At 43.3% G+C, this 20,347-nt stretch overlaps 1 protein-coding gene across 8 annotated transcripts in view; it reads right to left on the bottom strand.

Annotated features, from left to right (window-relative positions):
- The window catches only part of STX16 (syntaxin 16), a 28,502-nt gene extending 12,339 nt beyond the window's left edge, over positions 1 to 16,163 (bottom strand). For 2 of the 8 annotated variants that reach the window (XM_023231971.1, XM_023231968.1), the window contains exons 1-2: positions 15,114 to 16,163; positions 7,545 to 7,556 (exon numbers count right to left, since the gene is read on the bottom strand). Coding sequence is in view for 4 of the 8 variants with exons in the window: in XM_023231968.1 (XP_023087736.1) it covers positions 7,545 to 7,556; positions 15,114 to 15,194 (93 nt within the window). In the remaining 4 variants the exon portion in view is untranslated. Of the gene's footprint in view, positions 1 to 7,544; positions 7,557 to 15,062 lie in introns of all 8 variants that reach the window. The other 6 variants (XM_023231973.1, XM_023231969.1, XM_023231966.1 and 3 more) reach the window with 5 other exon arrangements.
- Between the last annotated feature and the right edge of the window lie 4,184 nt (positions 16,164 to 20,347).

Genomic DNA, 20,347 nt, shown 5'->3' with positions numbered 1-20,347 from the left:
GTGGTAAATGAAACAACTACAAAATGCTCAATAGTAGCAAGGTTTACTTAAATACGCTTAGCTTATTTTGGAAAGAGGGCTGATCCAGTTACCTCAGTCACACAGTCATTAACCATGTGTTAAGATGTGTGAAACAACTGCCTAAAACTGCTAGCAAATTATCTACCATTTGGCAAAAGCAGTCCTTAAGATCTCAATGCAATCTTACACTGTCATTTCTTTTCTTCAGTTAAATGTCCACAGGCAACATTTCCCCTTATTTTGAAATGATATCGATGGTTCTTGTTTATTTTAACTATATAAGACACTGCCGTAGAAAGCTTTTAAGAATGGGAGGGAAATCGTGTGGATGTGGTGGCTCACGCCTGTAATGCCAGCACTTTGGGAGGCCGAGGCGATCACCTGAGGTCAGCAGTTTAAGAGTAGCCTGGCCAAAATGGTGAAAACCATTCTCTACTAAAAATACAAAAATTAACTGGGCATGGTGGCTTACACCTGTAATCGCAGCTACTCGGGAGGCCGAGCAGGAGAATTGCTTGAACCCAGGAGGTGAAGGTTGCAGTGAGCCATGATTGTACCATTGTACCATCGCACTCCAGCCTGGGCAACAAGAGCAAAACTGTCTTTAAAAAAAAAAAAAAAAAAGAAAGAGAAAAAAAAACGGGGAGGGAAATCATGGGTTTGGCATGGTTAAGCTGTTTTCTTGCCTGCAGGCAGTGAATCGGTTGAAAAGCTCTTGAGGTGCCCTCCAGAGCTCAGAATTTTTAAATGCCAATTTCAAAAGATCCAAATGATGATCAAAGTATAATGGAAAATAATCTGTAAAAGTCCTTTATAGATAATACTTTGGAAATTTTCTAAATCACACTGTAGAGTTGGGTGAAAAATTCATACTGCTTTTCTTCCCTCTTCCTTGCATTTATCTAAATTTATTTTTTCATTCATTAAATACTTATTTGCTTTTCTAATAATAAAGGAACAGACAAAAATTTAAAATCCACAGATGAAGGGGGAAAAATGTCATATAAAGAAAAACTTAAGATTAAAAGAACACTTCAAGTAATAGGCCCTAAATCCTAAAGAGTTCACAGTAAAATTCTTAAAAGCAAATTGGTATCTTCACCATCAACCTCCTGCACACCCCGGGGTGGTTCTGCCACCATCTGCTTCAGGCTTTCTGTGTGCTCTGGGGCATGTGTCCACTCAGGGAGCGCATCTTGGGCAATGACCATGCTGGACGGACCAGGCCCCATTCACTAATCCCAGTGCATCCAGGAGCCGTGATTAAGCCCACCGGTGCTCCAGCACGGCAGGGATGCTGCAGGGCCAGTGTCATTTCTTAAACAAATGGTGTGTCATCCAAACCCGCACTGTTTCGGGCTCCCAGGCCGTGAAGTGGTAATTCTCCACCACCACCACGTTGTTTGGTTTTAAGCGTTCACCAATAGGAATTTTACATTCTTGACATTATTTTAATCCCCACAAAAACTAGGTGAGCTAGAAACTATTATTCTAACCTATAAATATGGAAATTGAAACTCAGGAAAGTCGCTTGCCCAAGGTCACAGAGTTATTATGTGACAGACTGAAACCTGGGTGGGCTGACTCCAGAAACCCCTTCCACCCTCAAAGGTGCCAATCACTCCACAGGCCCATGAACTATAACTGCAATTTGCTAAGAAAATGAATCCAGACAAGCCATCAGATTAAAACAACAAAACACAGTAGTTTGATTCATTTCCCACCTACTACACCAGGGACTGTATCACCCTCTCTTCCTGACCATCCGTGGACAGAGAAGTGCAGACCTCACCCTCTACAGCAGAGGCACAGAGGAGGCCAGTGTCAAGCAATCAGAGGAAGACTTGTTTATTCCTCAGCAACTCCTGCTCCAAAGTCACCAAGAGGTACACAACTCTGTGGAAGACACACTGACTAAAAAGCAGGGGGACAAACCAGGCCCAGCTCCCAGCACCTGCCAGCCATACATCAGGTGCTGTCTATAGTACTGCTGGACTGGAACAGAACTTGAATTCCAGCTGTTTATACAAAGTAAAATCTAAAATTGCTAAAGTACCTCTTCATGGGTCCTAGGTTCTACCACACCAGTTTATTATCAAATCCACTATATTTTGTTATTACCCATTTCAATAGAGTAATTATTTACAGTGATTTTATAGTTTTCAAACTCATGATCTTACTTTGTACTGTTTTTACTGTTTACAAATACACATTACACTAAAGAAGACAGAGAGATGGTATCTATCTAAATTTACCTGCATTGGGATTAGCATCATTTTACCCAAAACAACAAATTATAAACCACATTATGGAAAGTCAGTTGAAGTGAATACAACTCTTTGAAATAGTACTTGATTTTATGCATGTGTTCCCCCCAAATTAGATGTAAATCAAAAGTGGGGAGAACACACTCTTTGTTAAGGGTCCTAAGGAAGCTTGTTAATTAAGAGATCCCTACATGAAGGGCACGGATGCCAGCCCGCTCAGCTGGTACTAGCTTTCCCACACACTGTATCAGGGTTTTGATAGAACAGCTAAGTTTTGATATCCAGTAAGATAGAACAGCTGATTCTTTGGGAGCGAAAACTTTAAATAGAGAATAATTTGTCTCTTTTATGACACAGTCTATAGCTATAGTTCATTATGATAAAGAAACACCACCCTACTGAGAAGAAGTGTGTCATTTCTTTTATCAGTATGGATTTATAATGTGTATCACAGTATGTACTATTAAAAAACAAGACAGTATGTTTTAGGAAGGGAAAACAATTGTTGAAGATAAGCGTCAACTATTTGAAATGGGAACAAATATGGACATAAAAAATTTTTATGTGCAAAATAAGCACCCTTTTAATTTCAGAAACCTCACTTCCCATTTAAAAACGTCTTCTTATTTGTTGAAGATCTAGCACATATATCAATTTTCAAGCTGTCATCCTATTTCATACAGATCTTAAAAAATGGCCAGATTTCTAATTCTCTTTACTTACCCCTGCTGAATTTCAACATGGTGGCCCCTCTAAATATATGATGTTGGTTACTAAAGCTTTTTTAAAAATACATTTGTGCGGCCAGGCGTGGTGGCTCACGCCGGTAATCCTAGCACTTTGGGAGGCAGAGGCAGGCAGAGCACCTGAGGTTGGGAGTTCGAGACCAGCCTGGCCAGAATGGTGAAACCCCGTCTCTATTGAAAATGCAAAAATTAGCCAGGCGTGGTGGCATGCATCTGTAATCCCAGCTACTCAGGAAGCTGAGGCAGGAGAATCACTTGAACCCGGAAGGCAGAGTTTGCAGTGAGCCGAGATCGCAGCAATGCACTCCAGCCTGGGTGACAGAGACTCCGTCTCAAAAAATAATTAATTAATTAATTAATTAATTAATTTGTGCTTCTGAAGTAAAAAAACCTTTCCATATTTTTTAAATAAAAATTGTACTTAAGAGAATTAAGAATTCTTGACTCTTTGATACGTAGTTCCTCTCTCCAAGAACTACTGGGGTCTGCTACCCTACCCTAACCTAGAGCCATCCTTCCTGAGAGACATGCAGAAAAAATCCAACAGATGTTCAAAACAGCACACCCAATGGCTTTCCTGCTAGTCTCACCAAAGGTATCTTTTGCCTTTGATCCACTTTAGACGTTGACATTTGTCCCTTTAAAGAGTACCAGCCAGTGTGGACAAGTTGTCCATCTATGGAAGGAACATACACATTCTCTCTTATAAATCTTGCTGTTCCAGATCTACAGCCCTCCTACTCTTAAAACCCCGACTTTCCCTGAAGACTGATTTAGTGTAGCCTAAGATTACAGAAATAGCAAAGCCTCTGTGGAGATTGGAAAAGTCAGATACCCCTCTTCCCCATCTAAAAAAATCAACTAAGCTTAGCCATAACGCATTGGTAATGAGAACAATACTGATAATTCTGGAGTGTCTATGGCAATGAACACTTAACAAGCCCAGAAGGGACACTGAAAATCAACAGACTGGCAACTCGTGCTTCCAACATGAAACTCTGGGCGCCTGTATGATGAAGTCAGATCACTTTGCTAATAGACAGTTAGGCTTAAGAAATCCGAGTTGTTGGAGAAGGGAATAAGCATGTAGATAAAAGTGATGTCAGCACTACATTCTTCTAAACCTGTGATAATTTTAAAATAATGCTTATCTTTTCTGATTATGAAATTAATAAATGGTCAAAATAAACACTTTTAAAATGGTATAGGATGGTGCAGTGGCTCACACCTATAATCCTAGCACTTGGGAGGCCGAGGCGGGTGGATGACTTGAGTTCAGGAGTTCGAGACCAGCCTGGGCAACATGGCAAAACTCCGTCTCTACTAAAAAATACAAAAAAAAAAAAAAACCCCAAAACCAAAAATAGCCAGGCATGGTGGCACGCACCTGTAGTCCCAGCTACTCAGGAGGCTGAGGCAGGAGAATCACTTAAAACGGGGAGGCAGAGGTTGCACTGAGCCGAGATTGTGCCACTGCACTCTAGCCTGGGTGATAGAGTGAGACTCTGTCTCAAAAAAATAGATAAACAAAAATAAATAAAATGATACAAAAAATATTGAGATAACACTTGAGAATCACATCATCCTGATACTGTTGTCAGTTTCACTGATTTTCCTTTTTTCTCAACTAACATACACACTCTGGGCGGGGAGAAAAAGGAAGGGCGCAATCCGTCCGTCTCTGCCTTCTGTGAGCACTGTCCTGAGCACTGCTACTGACCTGGCCCACGCCGGTCCCAACAACAATCCTTCAGAGGGGCGCCGCTCCCTATTTCACCAACATGGACACTGGGGCCCGGCCCAGGCACTCTCAGATGTGCACCAATCACCCATCCTCCAGGCAGTGTGGTTTGGGGGCTCGATATTTGTATCTTGTGACTTTTAAAATAAATCTTATCTTGAATTTAAAAACTCCCAAACTTGGGAGATTTCTTCGTCATAAGACGGGAAGTAGATTAAAGATAGAGAACAAACGAGAGGGCCAGACACTTCCCTGGGTAAGAGAACCAATGGTGGGCTCGGCTTCCTCCTCAGGAACACCTTACTTCGTGTTTTCTGAGAAGGAAAAGTGACATCTCCAGGGGACTCAGGCTAGAGGAGGAGAATGACAATCAAACATGAACAGACCGCAGGAAGCCCCTGAAGTGGGGCCGCCGATGCCTTCACCCTGGGAGATGCGGGTGATACGCACTCAGGGACATTTGTTCAGGCCTCACCTATACAGGGGTGGCGACCACCTAATCCACTCCGGAGTTGGGCGTTTACTATTCCCAGAGACGCCAATGTGAGGCCTTGCTTCAGCTTCAAAGAAGCCTCTGGACACTGTCCCCAACCACACCCCCAGCTCCTAGGCCCGTACCTGGCACTTCAGAGTCCTGAACGCACAATCACAGCCAGCTGAGTGAGCCGACAAGAAACGAGTGGAATAAATGAACGAGGTAAATAAAATGTACGTCACGGACAATTGTGGAAGCCACACTTCATGAAAAAGATAATGGTGCTGGACAAAAGAGCAAAAGGGGCAAGTGAAACGCACAAGGAAATGAGGTGGCTGTGGGCACCCGCGATGAGGCAGCAACCTGCATTTCTGACAGCACTGGGGTGCACATGGAGGAGACAGTGCTCTCTACGCAGGGCCTCTGATCACGGGGCAAGAAGACTCCCTTTTAAGCCCTTAGAGGTGAAGCATAAGAAAAGCAAAAGGGCCTGCCAAGCTCATGCAGTGAGTAGCCAGTTTCTGGAACTTGCTGCCTGAAAAAGGAAGTAGGAAAGACTGGAAATCGGTTCAGACAGCAGACCCCGAAGTAATTATGACCACTTATGTGCCCCTCCTTGGAACATTATTCAAATGGTTCTTCAACCTAAGTGGTTCTATAATTTGTTACCCTCCCCCGCACCCTATACACTTCCTTTTGAGGTCAGAAGCTCCATATCTTCAAACTGCTCAGCCAATAGCAACATCTATTTTAACTCAGAATGCCTGCTCTCCAAGCCCCCAAGCCTTAACATTTTTAAAGATTGATCAGCAAATCCACCCACGTCCACTGTGCTCCAGAGATGCCTACCTTCACGTGTGTGAGCTGGGCCCTCTCCAGGGCCCAGTGCCCAAGCGGGGAGCTGGCGGTGAGGTTCCTGAATGGGAAAGGAAACCCCCACGCAGGCATGACCATGACACCTGGCTCAGTCAGCTACCAGTTAAGTGGGTTTTTGGTTTTTTTTAACTAATTGTTTTTAGTGGCAAAGTATACATGCACATGGTTTAAAAATATATATGCACCCTAAGAAAAGGGTTTGTAATAGAAAGGAAGTTTTTCTTCTATCTCAGATGTTTCTTGGGGTGTATCCACTGTTAACAGTTTCTTGTGTATCTTTTCAGGAATTTTTTAAGCACACATAAGCATAAATATGAATTATTTTTCCTGAAAAAACAAAACAAAACAAAAAGGAGCAGGAATCACATTATCCATGCTACTCTGCATCTGGGTCTTTCCACTCCGCCATGTGTCTGGGGCTCATTCCACTGCAGTTCTCATGGATGGGCCTCACCATTTGCCTGGTACAGAGGGTCAGAGATGCTACACGATTTATTTAACCAGCTCCCAACGACAGCTATTTAGGCTGTGCTCAGTCTGTTGTCATTATCAACTAGTTAAGGTTTTTAGAATATATAGGTAGATCTGAATCTACTAGTTAGGACCCCACTGGTTTTAAGGACAGTGATCCTAATCCTACTTTACTGTTCATACTTCTAAATGAAAACAAACAAGAACAACCCTCACTTGTCCATCACTCTATACTCAGGAAAAATATTCTTACCCCTTCAATGCTGAAACAGACAATAGACACAAACATTAACAACAGTTTTCATCTTATTTTTTTCTGAACCCTTTTACTAGGGCTACTAAAATAAAGTGTTTTGAATATATACTCTCTCCACCTTCTGGGCAAGATGCTACTAGCTAATAAAAAGGCCAAAGGCACCCCCAGCTAGGAGATGCAGAACTGGGCCCAGGTGACAATAGCTTCAGGTGCATCCACTGGGTGTCAACTCATTCCAGACAGGAGTGACAAGGAAGACCCTCCCACAGTTGCCGTGGCTACAGTCCTTCTCACTTAGGGCCTTCACAGACACGCTGGTCTTCTACACTGTCCACCTGAGCAAGTGCACCACTCACCTCTCAGAAATCAGGAAGTTACAGACATTAATTCCCAAAACATTCTGGCTTCCTTGAAGAAAGTGTTCAACCTTTTTATTGCTTCCAAAGTTGAGACACTTTCCCAAGAGTAGTAAACAATCTTCCCAAAGCCTTTTTCAAATCATCAGTTCACGTGGCGTGAAAATATATTAAATTCTACATATGAAACTGTTAAAAAAATTAGAAAGTAATCAAAACAAATGCTAAATATTTATAAGCTGTTAGCATTTTATATATGAGCAAAGACTTCAGGAAAAGCAGGTATTTTATAATCTCGAATTACCCAACATATAAAAATATTCAAAACACGATACCTCGTCCAGCTCCTGAAGAGACATGTTGTTCCCATCAGTCCCATCCAGTTAGGGAAAGCAAAAAGAAAGCAGCATGGGACAGACAGACAAGGCATGGTCAGTTGAGAAAACACTGAGATTTTAAGCTAACTAAATATAAAGATCCACTAAGCAAGGTATTTTAAAATCTCCTTTTGATTCTTCTTTTTTTAAAATAAGCTACATCAATATATGCTTTTATTTTTATTTACTGCGGTTGTTTTGAAAATGAGCTAGGAAACAAGCAAAACATGATTGTAAATATTAAAATACACTGGAAACAGATAAAACACACTTGCTTTGGTTTCACTAAAATATGCTGTTAATCTGTTTCATAAACACCAAATATCCATACAATACCACATTCTAATTTCCCTTAGGAAAATATAATAAGAGAGCAGAGCTGCAATGTAATTTTATCATGTTAAATAAATGTATATTTTCACATGTAAATCAGACCTGCAAATGCAACAAAATTAAAAAATGAACGACCCACAGAAACTGTCTGTAGCCGTATTCAGATAACATGTGAGTGACCACATATGCAAGGTCTCTGCAAATTACATCCCGCAGACACGGCTTCATCCCTGGTAGTAAGAGAGCTGAGAAACCACTCTTTCCCGGAGAGAGACACAGGTGGCAAAATAAAAGAAAAACTCTTACCATCTCTTGGTATGTATTATCATTAGCTAGAAAGCGTACAGTTATTCATAAAGCTCTTATAAAAGCAAGCAAACGAGACAAAACAAAAGGTAAGAATACATTTTTTTCTTTTAAGGGAGGTGGGGAGGGAGAAGCATGACACCAGAGGGTTAAGTTTCAATTGCAAACTAAACGTTCTTTTTTAGATCAACATGGAACTCTATCTTCTGAACAGACATTTACTAATGACAGATAATCTAAACAACTAGGTCTTTTTTTTGTACAGTATTGATCACTGAAATAATTTGTGGTGAAATTCAATAATCAATTGTGTTTTTTTATGTTTAGCAGTAAATTTAGAAAATAAAAAAACAACTTCCTTATTTAAAAATAGTGCAAATGAAGCTGCTGTATCAGGGCCAAAATATTATTAAACAATGATAGCAATAAAAACGTAATCAAACTTTACTCCATGTAAAAATTCAATTAGATGACATGGAAAGCTGAAAATCCTCTTCATTCCTTCCACAATTTTCTATGAGAGCAAGAGAGAACTCTAGACACACCCTGCAATAATAGTAGCACTAGACGATATTAATAAAGATAGTATCAAATGGAAATCTGATTTAATTACCTTTTACTTCACAAAGAAAAATGTTTTTATTCTTTAAAAGCTTAACATTAAGAGAACATTAGAATCTTTTATTAATAAAACATGATGCAAGACAAAACCCCTAACTTGAGTATCTCAGTCTTCTTCCTATTCTGCAGCAGCTCCCTGGCATTTAATCTTTAATCTTTGAACGATGTACTATTGCAAACCTCGGTTAAAATCTCTGCTGCACATGTGCCTATGCTCTCGGATTATTAACCGAGCACACACACCCTGATCTTCTGATTGCTACAATTATTAGTTGATAAGAGGTGAAATCTGAATCATGGGATTCTAGGGCTAGAAATAACTCTTTTCTTACAAATAAGAAAACTAAGCTTCAAAATGTATAAATGCATTGCTCGAAGCCACAGACCTTGTTAATGGTCAGACCGGGGACAGACCCAGGTGTTCAGGTCTCTTTCCACCCCACCCTCCAGCCTCTCTAATTTTATTAACAATTCAGAGAATTACTTGCAATAGGCAGCTACCACCACATCAGGAATATTAAATTAAGGTCACCTTTTCAAAGACCCTCCCCACCATTCTGCTACTTAAAAATAGAAGGTTTCGAAGCTCTGCCTGCCACCAAATTACCAGGAAATTTAGTCAAGACCTGAATTAAAACATTTAGAATTACCATCAGGAAAGACCAAAATAAAGCCAAATGAAAACACATTACTACACATCATCACCTTCTAAATCTTTATGTCTAAATCTAGGTTTTTGACCTGCCAATGGCATGCAATCAAGCAAATACTGAAAACTCCAAGTAGCATGTGGAATTTATAGTCTAAAGAACTTTCTACATAAAACTGAAAAATCAGTGGAAACCCATCTGTGTTTACTCAGGAAGTCTGGAAAAGTTGAGCAAAATGAGTTGGAAACACAGGTCTATACTATAGTGATATTTACTTTATTTCCGTTACTGCCAAAATAAAAGTTTGCTTCACTTTTATCCAACAAAGCACCCTTATTCTCAAAGTAAGCCTCACTGCTCCCATGGAATCTTTAAAAGCAGAAAAGCAAGTAGATCTAAAGAGAAATATATAATGATTTCATACTTGGATTCTAAAGACAGAGAACTAATTTTCCAACAGACTCAGCTTGTACTAAAACTTAGCACCTTCAATCTGCAAGTTAAAATTGACTGTGTAAGGTTTGTAAAAGTGAGATAAAGAAAGATGCTAGCCTCTTGCAAGAAAAAAAAAATTGTTTTTAAACAATAGGTCCTTCCATTTTCCAGGATCTGCAACACAAGTTCTGAAAATGCAGCCAACGCCAGAGTGGCCCAGGAGGTGGGCACGGGGCTCTCAAGCCAGGTTTGCCAGAGCTCCAGTCACAGCCCCAGCCCATCAGGTGGGTGATGCTGGGCCAGTTTCCTACCTCCTCTAAAATCTGTTTCCTTATCTGTATCTGAGAAAAACAAGAGTACTTATGTGATAGAGCACTGTGAAGATGAGCCGAGCTTACACATGGAAAGGGCTTAGCCCAGAGTCGGGCACAAAGTAAACTCTCCATAAATCTTAGCTAATATTGTAGTCAAGCCTGAATAAGAACCTCAGGTTTCTTATAGCCATAGTTAATCCTTAATTTCTTTTTTTTCCTAAAGCACACATTTTATTAAAAATAATGTGCTTAAGTTTCAAACTAATGTAAGACCAATTAACTCTAGCTTCCAATTATAGATTATGCATTATTTTAAAGCAGAGTATAGATGAGGCAGTAAACACTAAGAAAGTAGCTCCAACCCCTATATTAGATCCATTCCCAGGGATCGAAGGAAACCACACAAATCCATAAAGAATTTCATCAGATCAGAAGAGCATCTCAATATCTACCTTTCATTCGTTTCTTTATGACTTTACAATTTTTTTTGAATGATTGTTTAGCTTCATAAATCCACTTCAGTTTCCTAAGGCCAAGCTGCTTGAATGAGTTGCTACCTTAAAACCTGCACTTGGCTGGCATAATAATGTGAAAGTTACTTTTGCACAGTACTGGTAGGCTACTTCTAAGGATTTCACCTTGGACTGACAGCCACAAAGCTGTTGACTATGAATTCCTCCTTTTCAAATTAAAGCTAAAGTCAGGAGAAACAATGTATTAAAACAGAACTTGAGAAAATACTGTTGAATCCATAGGGCTGGAAATCACCTAAACTCAAACCCCTCAGTTTACAAATGAGGCAAAAGATATCCAAAAAGATTAAAAGCTTGCCTAAGGACACACTCTGAGCCTGCAGCAGAACAGGATTTAGGCCTCAATTCTCAGATTCAATTCTCAGTGCTCTTTCCTTTATTTCATGTTGCCCTGAGGCATGAACGTGATGGGGCACTCAAAACTGAAGCCAGAGCAAAATGCATGGGAAATACAACTGCATTTTGTTAGGAGTGTATAAAGTCAAACCCGTCTGTTTTTAACAATCAGTTTTACTAACATTAATACAACTAAGAACACAAAAAAAGTAGAATTTTGTTCAGTTCTGGGTGCTGAACTTTAAAAAGGATACAGAAAAACTAAACATCATTTATAGGAAAGAAACGTAACCACTCTGAGCCGGGACTGCTAAGCCTGGAAAGAACTCTGGGTAACAAGGCTGCGGGGTTACCAGACAGAAGGAAGACCCGAAGGAACAGAACTAAAAGCAGGACCCCAGGACACAAACAGTTGGGATTAACAGGCAAAGACTTTTTAGTGGTAAAAATCGTGGAGCTGCTGGCATTTTCCATCATAATCACAGAACATGGCCAAACAAGACAGGCATAAGGGGTTATCACAAACGGGTACACTAGGCCAAATGACCTTTAGGTCCCTTCTGGCCCTTAAGGCTTTGTGTTTATCTGGTCACTGCCTCTCCTCCTTAAATTCCTGTTTATTTGACGTATTTGCCTGAATGCTGCAAAACCCTGTATGCAGGCACAGGTACATACAACAACCCCACTACAACAACCAAATTCTAGTTTTTTCCCTCCAACTAGGATGCAAAAAATGCAAGTTTAAATCTTTTGAATGACACGGCTAAAGCCATGACATGGCTAAAGGTGTGCTTTGCTTTGAGGTGTAAGAGACATACTACTCTGCAATTAATTTCTGCAGCTTTTTCCTGAAATAAAGATGTTAAAATTCAGGATTATAATTTTTTTTTAAAAAAGTCTGTTATTTTAGGTGTATTTTTAGTTGGTATCAAATGCATCAAGATCAAAGTCTACAACTTTTTCTTCTAATTAGAAACTTAAAATTCCAGGTTATTATTTTTTAAATTAAGTTAAACTCAGGTTTAATTTCTTCCTTTCAAATTGCCTGAGTGTTAGATATATATTTACAAATTGTCTCTTTTTAGCTGTTTTACTTTACTATAACAAATATACTTATTTTAAGTTTCTATTTAAAAATTTTCAAACATGTAGAAAAGCCTACAAAATGGTAAAATGTCCCCCACATACTCATCACTAGACTCAACAATTTTGCCTTATTTGCTTCCTCTGTTTTTGGAGGGTTTAAGGATTTAGGTAAGACGCCTTGACATTTCACCACTAAACATTTTAGAAGGCATCTCTAGTAAAATTATCAAATGTAATGTATTATAATTAATTCCTTAATGTCACCTAATACCTAGTCCATATTCAAAATTTGACAGATATGGTACTGTTTGGTTTGCTACATGGCTTTGAAATTTACAAATCAGAAACAAGGCTTTAAATTTTTTATGAGCTAGATATGCAATGAAAAGCATTGCTAAGAGTTACTCAATACAGTTTTTACAAATTGTGTTAGACATGGCTTTTGCTTCAGAACGTTTATAAAGCTTTTCCAACTTCCAGAAAAGTTGAAAAAATCATAACCTCTATGTAGTCTTGTTAGCATTTTGCCGTATTGTGTGCAGAAATAGATTTTGTAAGAATCACCTGTAAGCAAAGTGAAGATGTAACACTTCAACCCTCAATACTTCAGAAATTTATGACATGCCATTTTTTTAAACACAATTAAAATATATAAATCTGTATTTTCTTTTTAAATTTTAATTCAGGAAAACTATGTTAGACTGCAAAACCTATTTTTTAGACAGTATGAACTGACTATAAGGATATTTTAAATGATATGGCTGCTTTCAATGATCTGAGAAAGATTTTAAATGGTCAGACTAATACAAATATTAACATTTTCAATGGCATGACATTTAGAAAACATTTTTTAACGTTCTGACTTAGAAATATATTTTTAGTTGGGTTTAGAAATCATTTTCAAAAAACTGTGAGTTAGCTAAATGTATCTGTATATACCCTGACGTATCTATTTTTCCAAACTGTATACTTTAGCTATCCATTTTTAATTATTTTGCTTAGCTTAAATATTTTTTTAAATTGCCTAACTTAGAAAATAATTTTCTAAAGTGGTCTGATTCAGAGAAGGACTTTTAAAAAGCTTCCTGTCTCAGATACTAGGTTTTTAAACCGTCTGACTAAATGAGGGGGGGAAAAAAAAACCCTCATGTTACCCAAAAGTTCAGGGCATTTTGAACCTTAATGATTAAAAATTGAAAAATAAACAATATGTTTTTCAATCAATTAAAACTGATGCCTTAGAAATCTTAATATCAGTTTCAGTTGTTTTTGAGGCAGCACAAAAATCAAGTCATTTAAGGAACATGTAGTTCTTATTTAACATTACTGAAGTTCCATTAAGGAACTGTATTCATCCAATTGCTACTCGATTTCTAGGCTTATTTCTTCTTCAAAATTAGCGCTAGAATTAGCCCGTTTCTATGCTACCAGACATCTTTACATTTATTTCAATATAATGTCATTCCTTTCAATTTATAAATGTAAAACCCCTCAACTTCTTAATTGAAATCTCACACACACTCTGTCCCTGTTTCTAGGCTTTTTGACCTGAGTTTACATGCTTTTATTCCTGAAACCGCTCATATGGCTTAAAATCACTTTTCTATCAGTTATATGGCCAAACACATTCTCCACCTGTGACTTACAAAAAGGAGAAACTGTCTTTGTAGACATGATAATCATGACATATGGCAAAATTTTCCTGAAGCATTTAGATAAAATCACAAAGAAAAAATGAACTGGCAATACAGTCCCTAAGAGGTGAAATAAATGCGGGGTTTCCAAAATTGCCTATCAAATATAATCCCCAAGAATGTGGTCCTGGGATGGCTATTCCCCGCCTGTTCCAACGCTGCTTCTATTCCAACCTAGCCTGCCTACCGCAGGGAGCCTGAACTACAGCCAGTTTCATAACTTCACTTTTCAATTGAAGACATTACCGAGCTAACGATAACTGTCTGGTATAGATCATCCAGACTCGCCCCTTATTTAACAGAGCAGTAAACTGTGGCTCAGAAAGGGAAAAGTAGCCCACATTAAAAACCAGAAACAGTAATTTTTCCAGGACCACCCTTAAAAAACGCTACTGCTAGGCTAACTAAAGGTTCTGGCTAATTAAAAAAAAAAAAAAAAAATGCTATTTTAGAGGGTTAATTTTCACATATACCTCCTCAGGCTTTTTTAAAAAGTTCGAATGGAGAGGAAAGCGTAATTTCCCGTCTGGGAAATGGAAAGTGAAGAGGCTAGCACCTTGAGTCTCACAAACCCAAGCCCCCAGGAAGAACAGTGAAACAATTATTCATAGGGAACAAGGCCACACAGAGGGCTGCGGGACCGTTAAAACGGGCGGAAAAACAAAACAAAACCAAACAAAATCAAACAACAACACAACTTGCTTCCTCTTTGGGGGAGGGAGTCGTTCATTTGCAAGGATTTGGGTCCACGGTCCCACGATCCAGCCATTAGGACCGAACTGAGGCTCACTAATGGGGGGAGGGGAGCTTCAAACAAAACGAAACAAAAAGGCTTCAGAAAGGCCCAATGCTTCCCAATGTTAGCGTTAAAACATATGTAAATTGCAGGCGGCCTGTAGCGCAGTGACGCCAAGGCGGGGGATGCGGGGGGGGGGTGCTGCGGAAGTGAGGAGAAGACAAGGCAGAGGTGGAGCTGCGGCCTCACAGCACCGCTTTTTCCCCATCCAGGGTTACAGATGCCCCCTGACTCTAGCCAAGAGATCTTATTATTCTTAGTCTTATTATTCTTATCTTCTTTTTTTAAACAGAGAGACAGACAGAGACAGACAAACAGGCAGAGCCGCAGTGCACACGGTCCGTGTGTCGGAGAGGCCGCCGGGAGACTCACCGCAGCAATGCTACGTGAATGCAGAGGGCTGGAGGTGGTGTGACTACTCACTTGCTCGGCTAACAGCTGCCGGTTTTGGATGGAATTATTCCGCAACAACAAGAAAGCGTCGGTTAAACGCCTGGTGGCCATGTCTCACCCTTTGTGACCCCCCTCTCAGGGGCCCCCCGCCCACTTATATTCCTGATTTATTCACTTTCTTTCTCTTGGCCCGGCCAGCCCACCCTTTCACTGAAGCTTCTCGACAAGGCCTCAGGCCTCAAGCCAAAAAGACGCAGCTGTGCCCTTCGCCAAAGCGTAGAGACCCCTCCCCAAATAACTACCTAGGCTTTCCAATTGTCTGACTCCCCCTACCCAGGACCGACTTCGATCTCTAAGCACTTGAATCCCCCCAATCCTTGCGTAGCGATCCAACGTCCCAGAGACCCCACCCCAATCCAACCTTGGATCTACAAGCGTCTAACTCGCCAATCCAGCTCTAGACTAGAAGGCCCTGAAGCCCCCTACTCCCTGAGACCCCCAAAGGTCTTTGCTCTCTACCCCTAACTTGGCTCGTAAGCGTCTAGGCCGTGCCCTGAGGTCTGGCTGTGACTCAGTTTCCCCACCAGAGGCCTGGCCTAGGTAGGCCCTCTTTGGACAACCAGAGCCAGGCCTGGGGCCTGGACTCCAGGGCGCCTGCAGCTCCCTTCTGGGGCCTTGTCTGAGCCTGCTGAGGCCCTGCCCGACCTCCTGACCCCTTCCTTTCCTGGGCGGCCTGGTCCTCCACTGCCAGCAGGCTGCCGGCCTGCAGGAGGACAGCAGGGCCTGCCTCCTCGGCCTTCTCACTCCTCTTCTCCGGCTCCCTCCATCCCCGGATCTGACTGCAGCTCAGCCCCGGGCCGTTTCCGTGCTGTGGTCCCGGGTTCTGGCGTCCCCCCTGGCCCTCTTCCTGTCCGTCCCTCGCGAGTGCCCCCCTGCGAATCTCGCAAGCCTTGCTTGCAACGTTCCGGGCGCGGGAGCTCCCTGCACTCCTGCCCCGGGGCACGAGAGTGCTCCGCCCTCTCCCGGGGCGCTCCTGGGGCGCCCGGTTTCGCCTTCCCCAACTGGGTCTAGGCACTAGGAGCAGGCCAGCGAGCAGGCCCGAGCCTGGGGAGCGTGACCCCCAGGCTGCAAACCGCTGCCAGGGCCCTTGGTCCCTGCATTAGAGTGGAAGTTGCGCGGCAGGCAGATTTGGGCTCCCCGAGAGCCAAAAGTTTTGGGCGCGGGGAGTTGGAGCGGGAGAGGAAAAGTTGGAGACGACTGCCTCTGCAGGCCGAGCACGCTCTACTGCAGGCGCCGGCGCTCGCTTTTTTTTTTTTTTTTTTTTCCCACTCTGAAAAAAGATGTACCCCACAAAAACAAGAGGGAAGAAAAAAAAGAAAAAAAAAAAAAAAAAACAAAGCGAGAGCTCCAGGCAGCCTGGCCGCGCAGCCGCTGGCAGTCGGGGGTCGTTGGGGGCGCCCGCCCTCCCCAGCTGCCGCTTTCTGTAGGTGGCACTGCAGGGTCGTGGAATCTCAAGTGGAAAAGTTCCCCGAAAACTTTGACACCTCCTGCACCCCCTCCCCGCGAAAAATATCTCTGTTCCCGGCCTGGGCCCTGGCCCGGAGCCCCCCGCGCCCCTGGCGTCCCGGGCCCGGTTTCTCGCCGTTGGCCGGGCCCGGGGCGCCCTAAGCACCCCGGCTTGCCGCCCCGGGCCGGGTCGGCGGGGTTCGTGCAGGGGCTCCTCGGGGCCGCGTCGGGCAGGAGCCGCCCGGGCCCGAGCACGGCGCCCAGAAACAGGCAGGCGCCCAGTGACGGAGACCCTGGTCCGGCCCGGAGCCGCCCGGGAGGCCTGAGGCCAAGGACCTGGCCCAGCGCTCGGTGGGAGCGGGTCGAGGGCGCAGAGCTGTGCTGCTGCGCCTTCCGGGCCCCCGGCCTGTTTAGGGCCGGCTTCCCGGTGCAGGGCCGGCTTCCCCTTGCCGGGCGAGGCTGCGGGCCGGACTCCGGAGTGGGGTTTCAACAAAACACCTAGGCCCCAGAAGCGGCCCCCACGCGTCCTTTGTTTCTGCGTGGAACAAACTTTACACACGTGTGTGTTTTCCGAGCGTTTCCCGTGTGCTGAGCGCTTGCAAAGCGGAGTCGCGCCCGGGGAGACGCGAAACCGGTGCCCACGGCTCACCCAGGGACCCTGGCCGGACAGCGGCACCCGCGGGGCGCGTGCGGGACCCCCAGACGACCGGGGGAAACGCCGGTAACTGCCCCCCGCCGTGCTTTTTCTCTCACGGAGAATGTTCCCGCGCGTTCGCTGTGCAACTAAAAATTAATGTCAAACGTATCCATTGAGGCAAATAACAAAATGCATACAACGAAACCCACATAAAATCGAGAGAGCCGCGAGCGGGGCTGAGCGAGTTCACTGTGAGGACCCGCCAGCTTCCGCTCTGCGCGGAGAGCAGGGCACTCGCCCGGGGACGCTTCGCAGCGGTGGAAGATTCGGACGGCAGGGGACCGGGTCGCCTCGCGGGCCGGGCTGGGGGCTGCAGGGGCGCGCTGACAGGCCATCCAAAGACAGAAGCCCTGGGGGGGGGGGGGAAATTCGGGGAGCCTGTGTGCTTAGCGCGGTGCCCCGGGAAATATTTGCCCAATAAGGGAGAGTTCTGTCCTCACACCGCGGCAGATCCCCCGGCGAGCTCTGACCCCAATAGCACGGCCAAGCCTCCCCCCTCGCCCCTTTAGGGGACAGTTATTTGTAAATAACAACTGAGCTGGTCGTCGGGAGGAGAATCAGATTAGAAACATGGTCCCCACTCCGTTCCTCTCTCTCCAGCACTCATCACCTCGCAAAGCAGGGGGTCTTGTTTACTTTTTCCTGGCGTTCTCCCCCAGGCTAGAACGTGATCTTCTTCCTACGCAGGGACCGTGTTTTATTCATCTTTGTACCCACTGCCGTCTCATCTGGCTTGGAACAGGCTCCGGATAAATATTTTTTAAATATGTGCATGAATGAATGAGAGACCTGAGATTTAGTCCCCAAACTCTCTGACCTCCCTTGAGTGACTTTAAGCCTTTAGAGCCCTTATCTGTTAAGAAAGAAAGAAAAAAATGTGGGTTTTTCGTAATCCGTGCCCTGTCTACTTCTCTGGGGTTATTGTGAGGATCAAATAAGATAAGTGAAAACTCTTTGTAAACTACCAGGTGCTGAGCAAATATTGTATAGGATGGTTATTCATTCATTCCCTCCGTTCAGGAAGCTTAACAGAATAATTCCTGGTCTTGTGTTTAAGCAGATGGTGGTCGCCTTTCCTGGTCAGTCTTAAATATTTATTACAGGACAATCTCATTCTTACATTTAGGAAATCAATCAAGCTTCTATTTCTTTGAGCGAAATGAACACTGCTTGCACACATAAATAACGGAAGAAAAACCCTCGTATTCCCAAAACAGCCACCCCAAGCAACTCAAGAGCCCAGCAGCAGGGAGGTCATGAAAATCCAAGAAATTGGCATAACAGCCCAAAGGTAGCACCGTGCAGCTCTAACCAGGCTGTGTTGAGGTATGGGATTGTGTGCCTGAAATAGTGTTAATGAAGAGGAAACCCAGGGCCTGCACTCCTGGCTCCAGTCACGTCCATGGTCCATGTTTGCACGCTGCAAGGCAGTTGGGAAGGATGTAAATCATTATGTTTGAATGTTCGTTGGCTGTTTTATTTTCCTGTCAAGTAACTTAAGCTTGATTTTTTGTTTTTTTTTTTTTTTTTTTGTTTTAAAGCATTCCCCGATGGCCAAGTATGTGTTTCCTTGGAATTGAAATCTAGGTTGATGGTTTTACATTTTAAAAGCTTTCATTGTGACTCATTCTTGGCCTGGACTCGGATTCCGTAATACTCCTTGGGCTTGGTGAGGCTCAGCGTCCTGTTTCTTGGGCTTCATACCCACTTTCTAACGTTCTGCCAACGAATCCAATAAGTCAGTTTTGGGGACAAGTGTTTCATTGTTGTCATCTCATTCAGTACAGGAGGGAACCCAGTGAAGCCAGGCCATGGCCTGGGCAGGAGCAGGTTTTCAAGTACTGAGAGGGGATGGTTAGCACAACAGGTCAGCAGTGGGACACACACCTTTGGTGAAAACAATTTAAGTGAGATAGGATTTGTGAAGCCCTTATACAACCTCAGCATAGAGTAAGCGCTCCACAAATGGGCAACGTGACTTATTACAACAGTAGTCTTGCTGTTGGAAAGCTCACGTGGGCTCTGCTGTCCCTGGAAGGCATCATAAGCTCCAAGAAGAATGGCCTGATATTGAGAACTGAACACTTGGAAATCTAAGCACTTTTCTGAGCTTCTTGTTCTGGACCTTGGGAATCCAGATGTGTCTGCGGTTCACTCTCATGTGGAAGAGGGGGCTAAACAGTCTCAAAGATGCCTTTTAACATTGGCCTTTCTCCCACCTATAGAAAGACAGATGGTTGTTCGTTTATCAAGCAGCAAAAGCCCCCAAGCCTAACACATGTCTTGTCTGCACAGATCGAACAGACAGATACGGGCCAGGTTCAGGTAACAGGAGTTGTGTGTTCTACGTCTCCAAATAGTTCCTCAAAACCTTAAGTATTTCCAACAACAGAAAACTCCCTACCTAGGTCTCTTCAGCTATGATGCCTCTCCCAAGAAGGGGGACTCTGGAGAGAGGCAACAGTTTTGTTTTGTCTGGAGTCCCGTAGCTTTTAGTACCAGACAATTCAATACAGTAGGCATTTCTAAAAATCTACCAGTGGCTGTGCCTATCTCTTGCCGGGCACTGCTAAAAGAATGAAACAGAGCAAAACTTTTGCTTTCAGGAAATTTGCATCTCCACTGTCTCTGCCCAAATTCTGGCTCTCATCATGTACATTTTTCCAGCAGCCTGCTAGCAGCCACCCGTCTCTTCCCTCCTCATCCTGCAGCCACAGTGACCTTTCCAAAGCACAAATCTGATCATGTCACTGCCTGATTGAGGCCCTGAAACAGCTCCCTCTGGCCTATGCCAGTCAATCCAAATGACACTCAGCAGAAAACAGGTGCTCTCTAAGTTGAACCAAGCTGGGCATCACTAATATTAACTAATGATGGTCTTTACTTGGTTGTCAGAAAAAAAAAAAAAAAAAGCAGCAGCAGCAGCAGCAGCTAATTAATAGAATAGTCTCCATCTTAAGTGTTTCTCTTCTCACTTTCTCTTAAACCTTCAGTTCCTGCTACCACTTGGCTGTATTAGAATATAGTATAAGACTAGATCTGACTTATTCCAGAATCATGG

This window comes from Piliocolobus tephrosceles, chromosome 20, assembly GCF_002776525.5.
Source record: "Piliocolobus tephrosceles isolate RC106 chromosome 20, ASM277652v3, whole genome shotgun sequence".
Taxonomy (NCBI): domain Eukaryota; kingdom Metazoa; phylum Chordata; class Mammalia; order Primates; family Cercopithecidae; genus Piliocolobus; species Piliocolobus tephrosceles.
The sequence above is the reverse complement of the archived record's forward strand: the minus strand, read 5'-3'. Positions and strand labels throughout refer to the sequence as shown.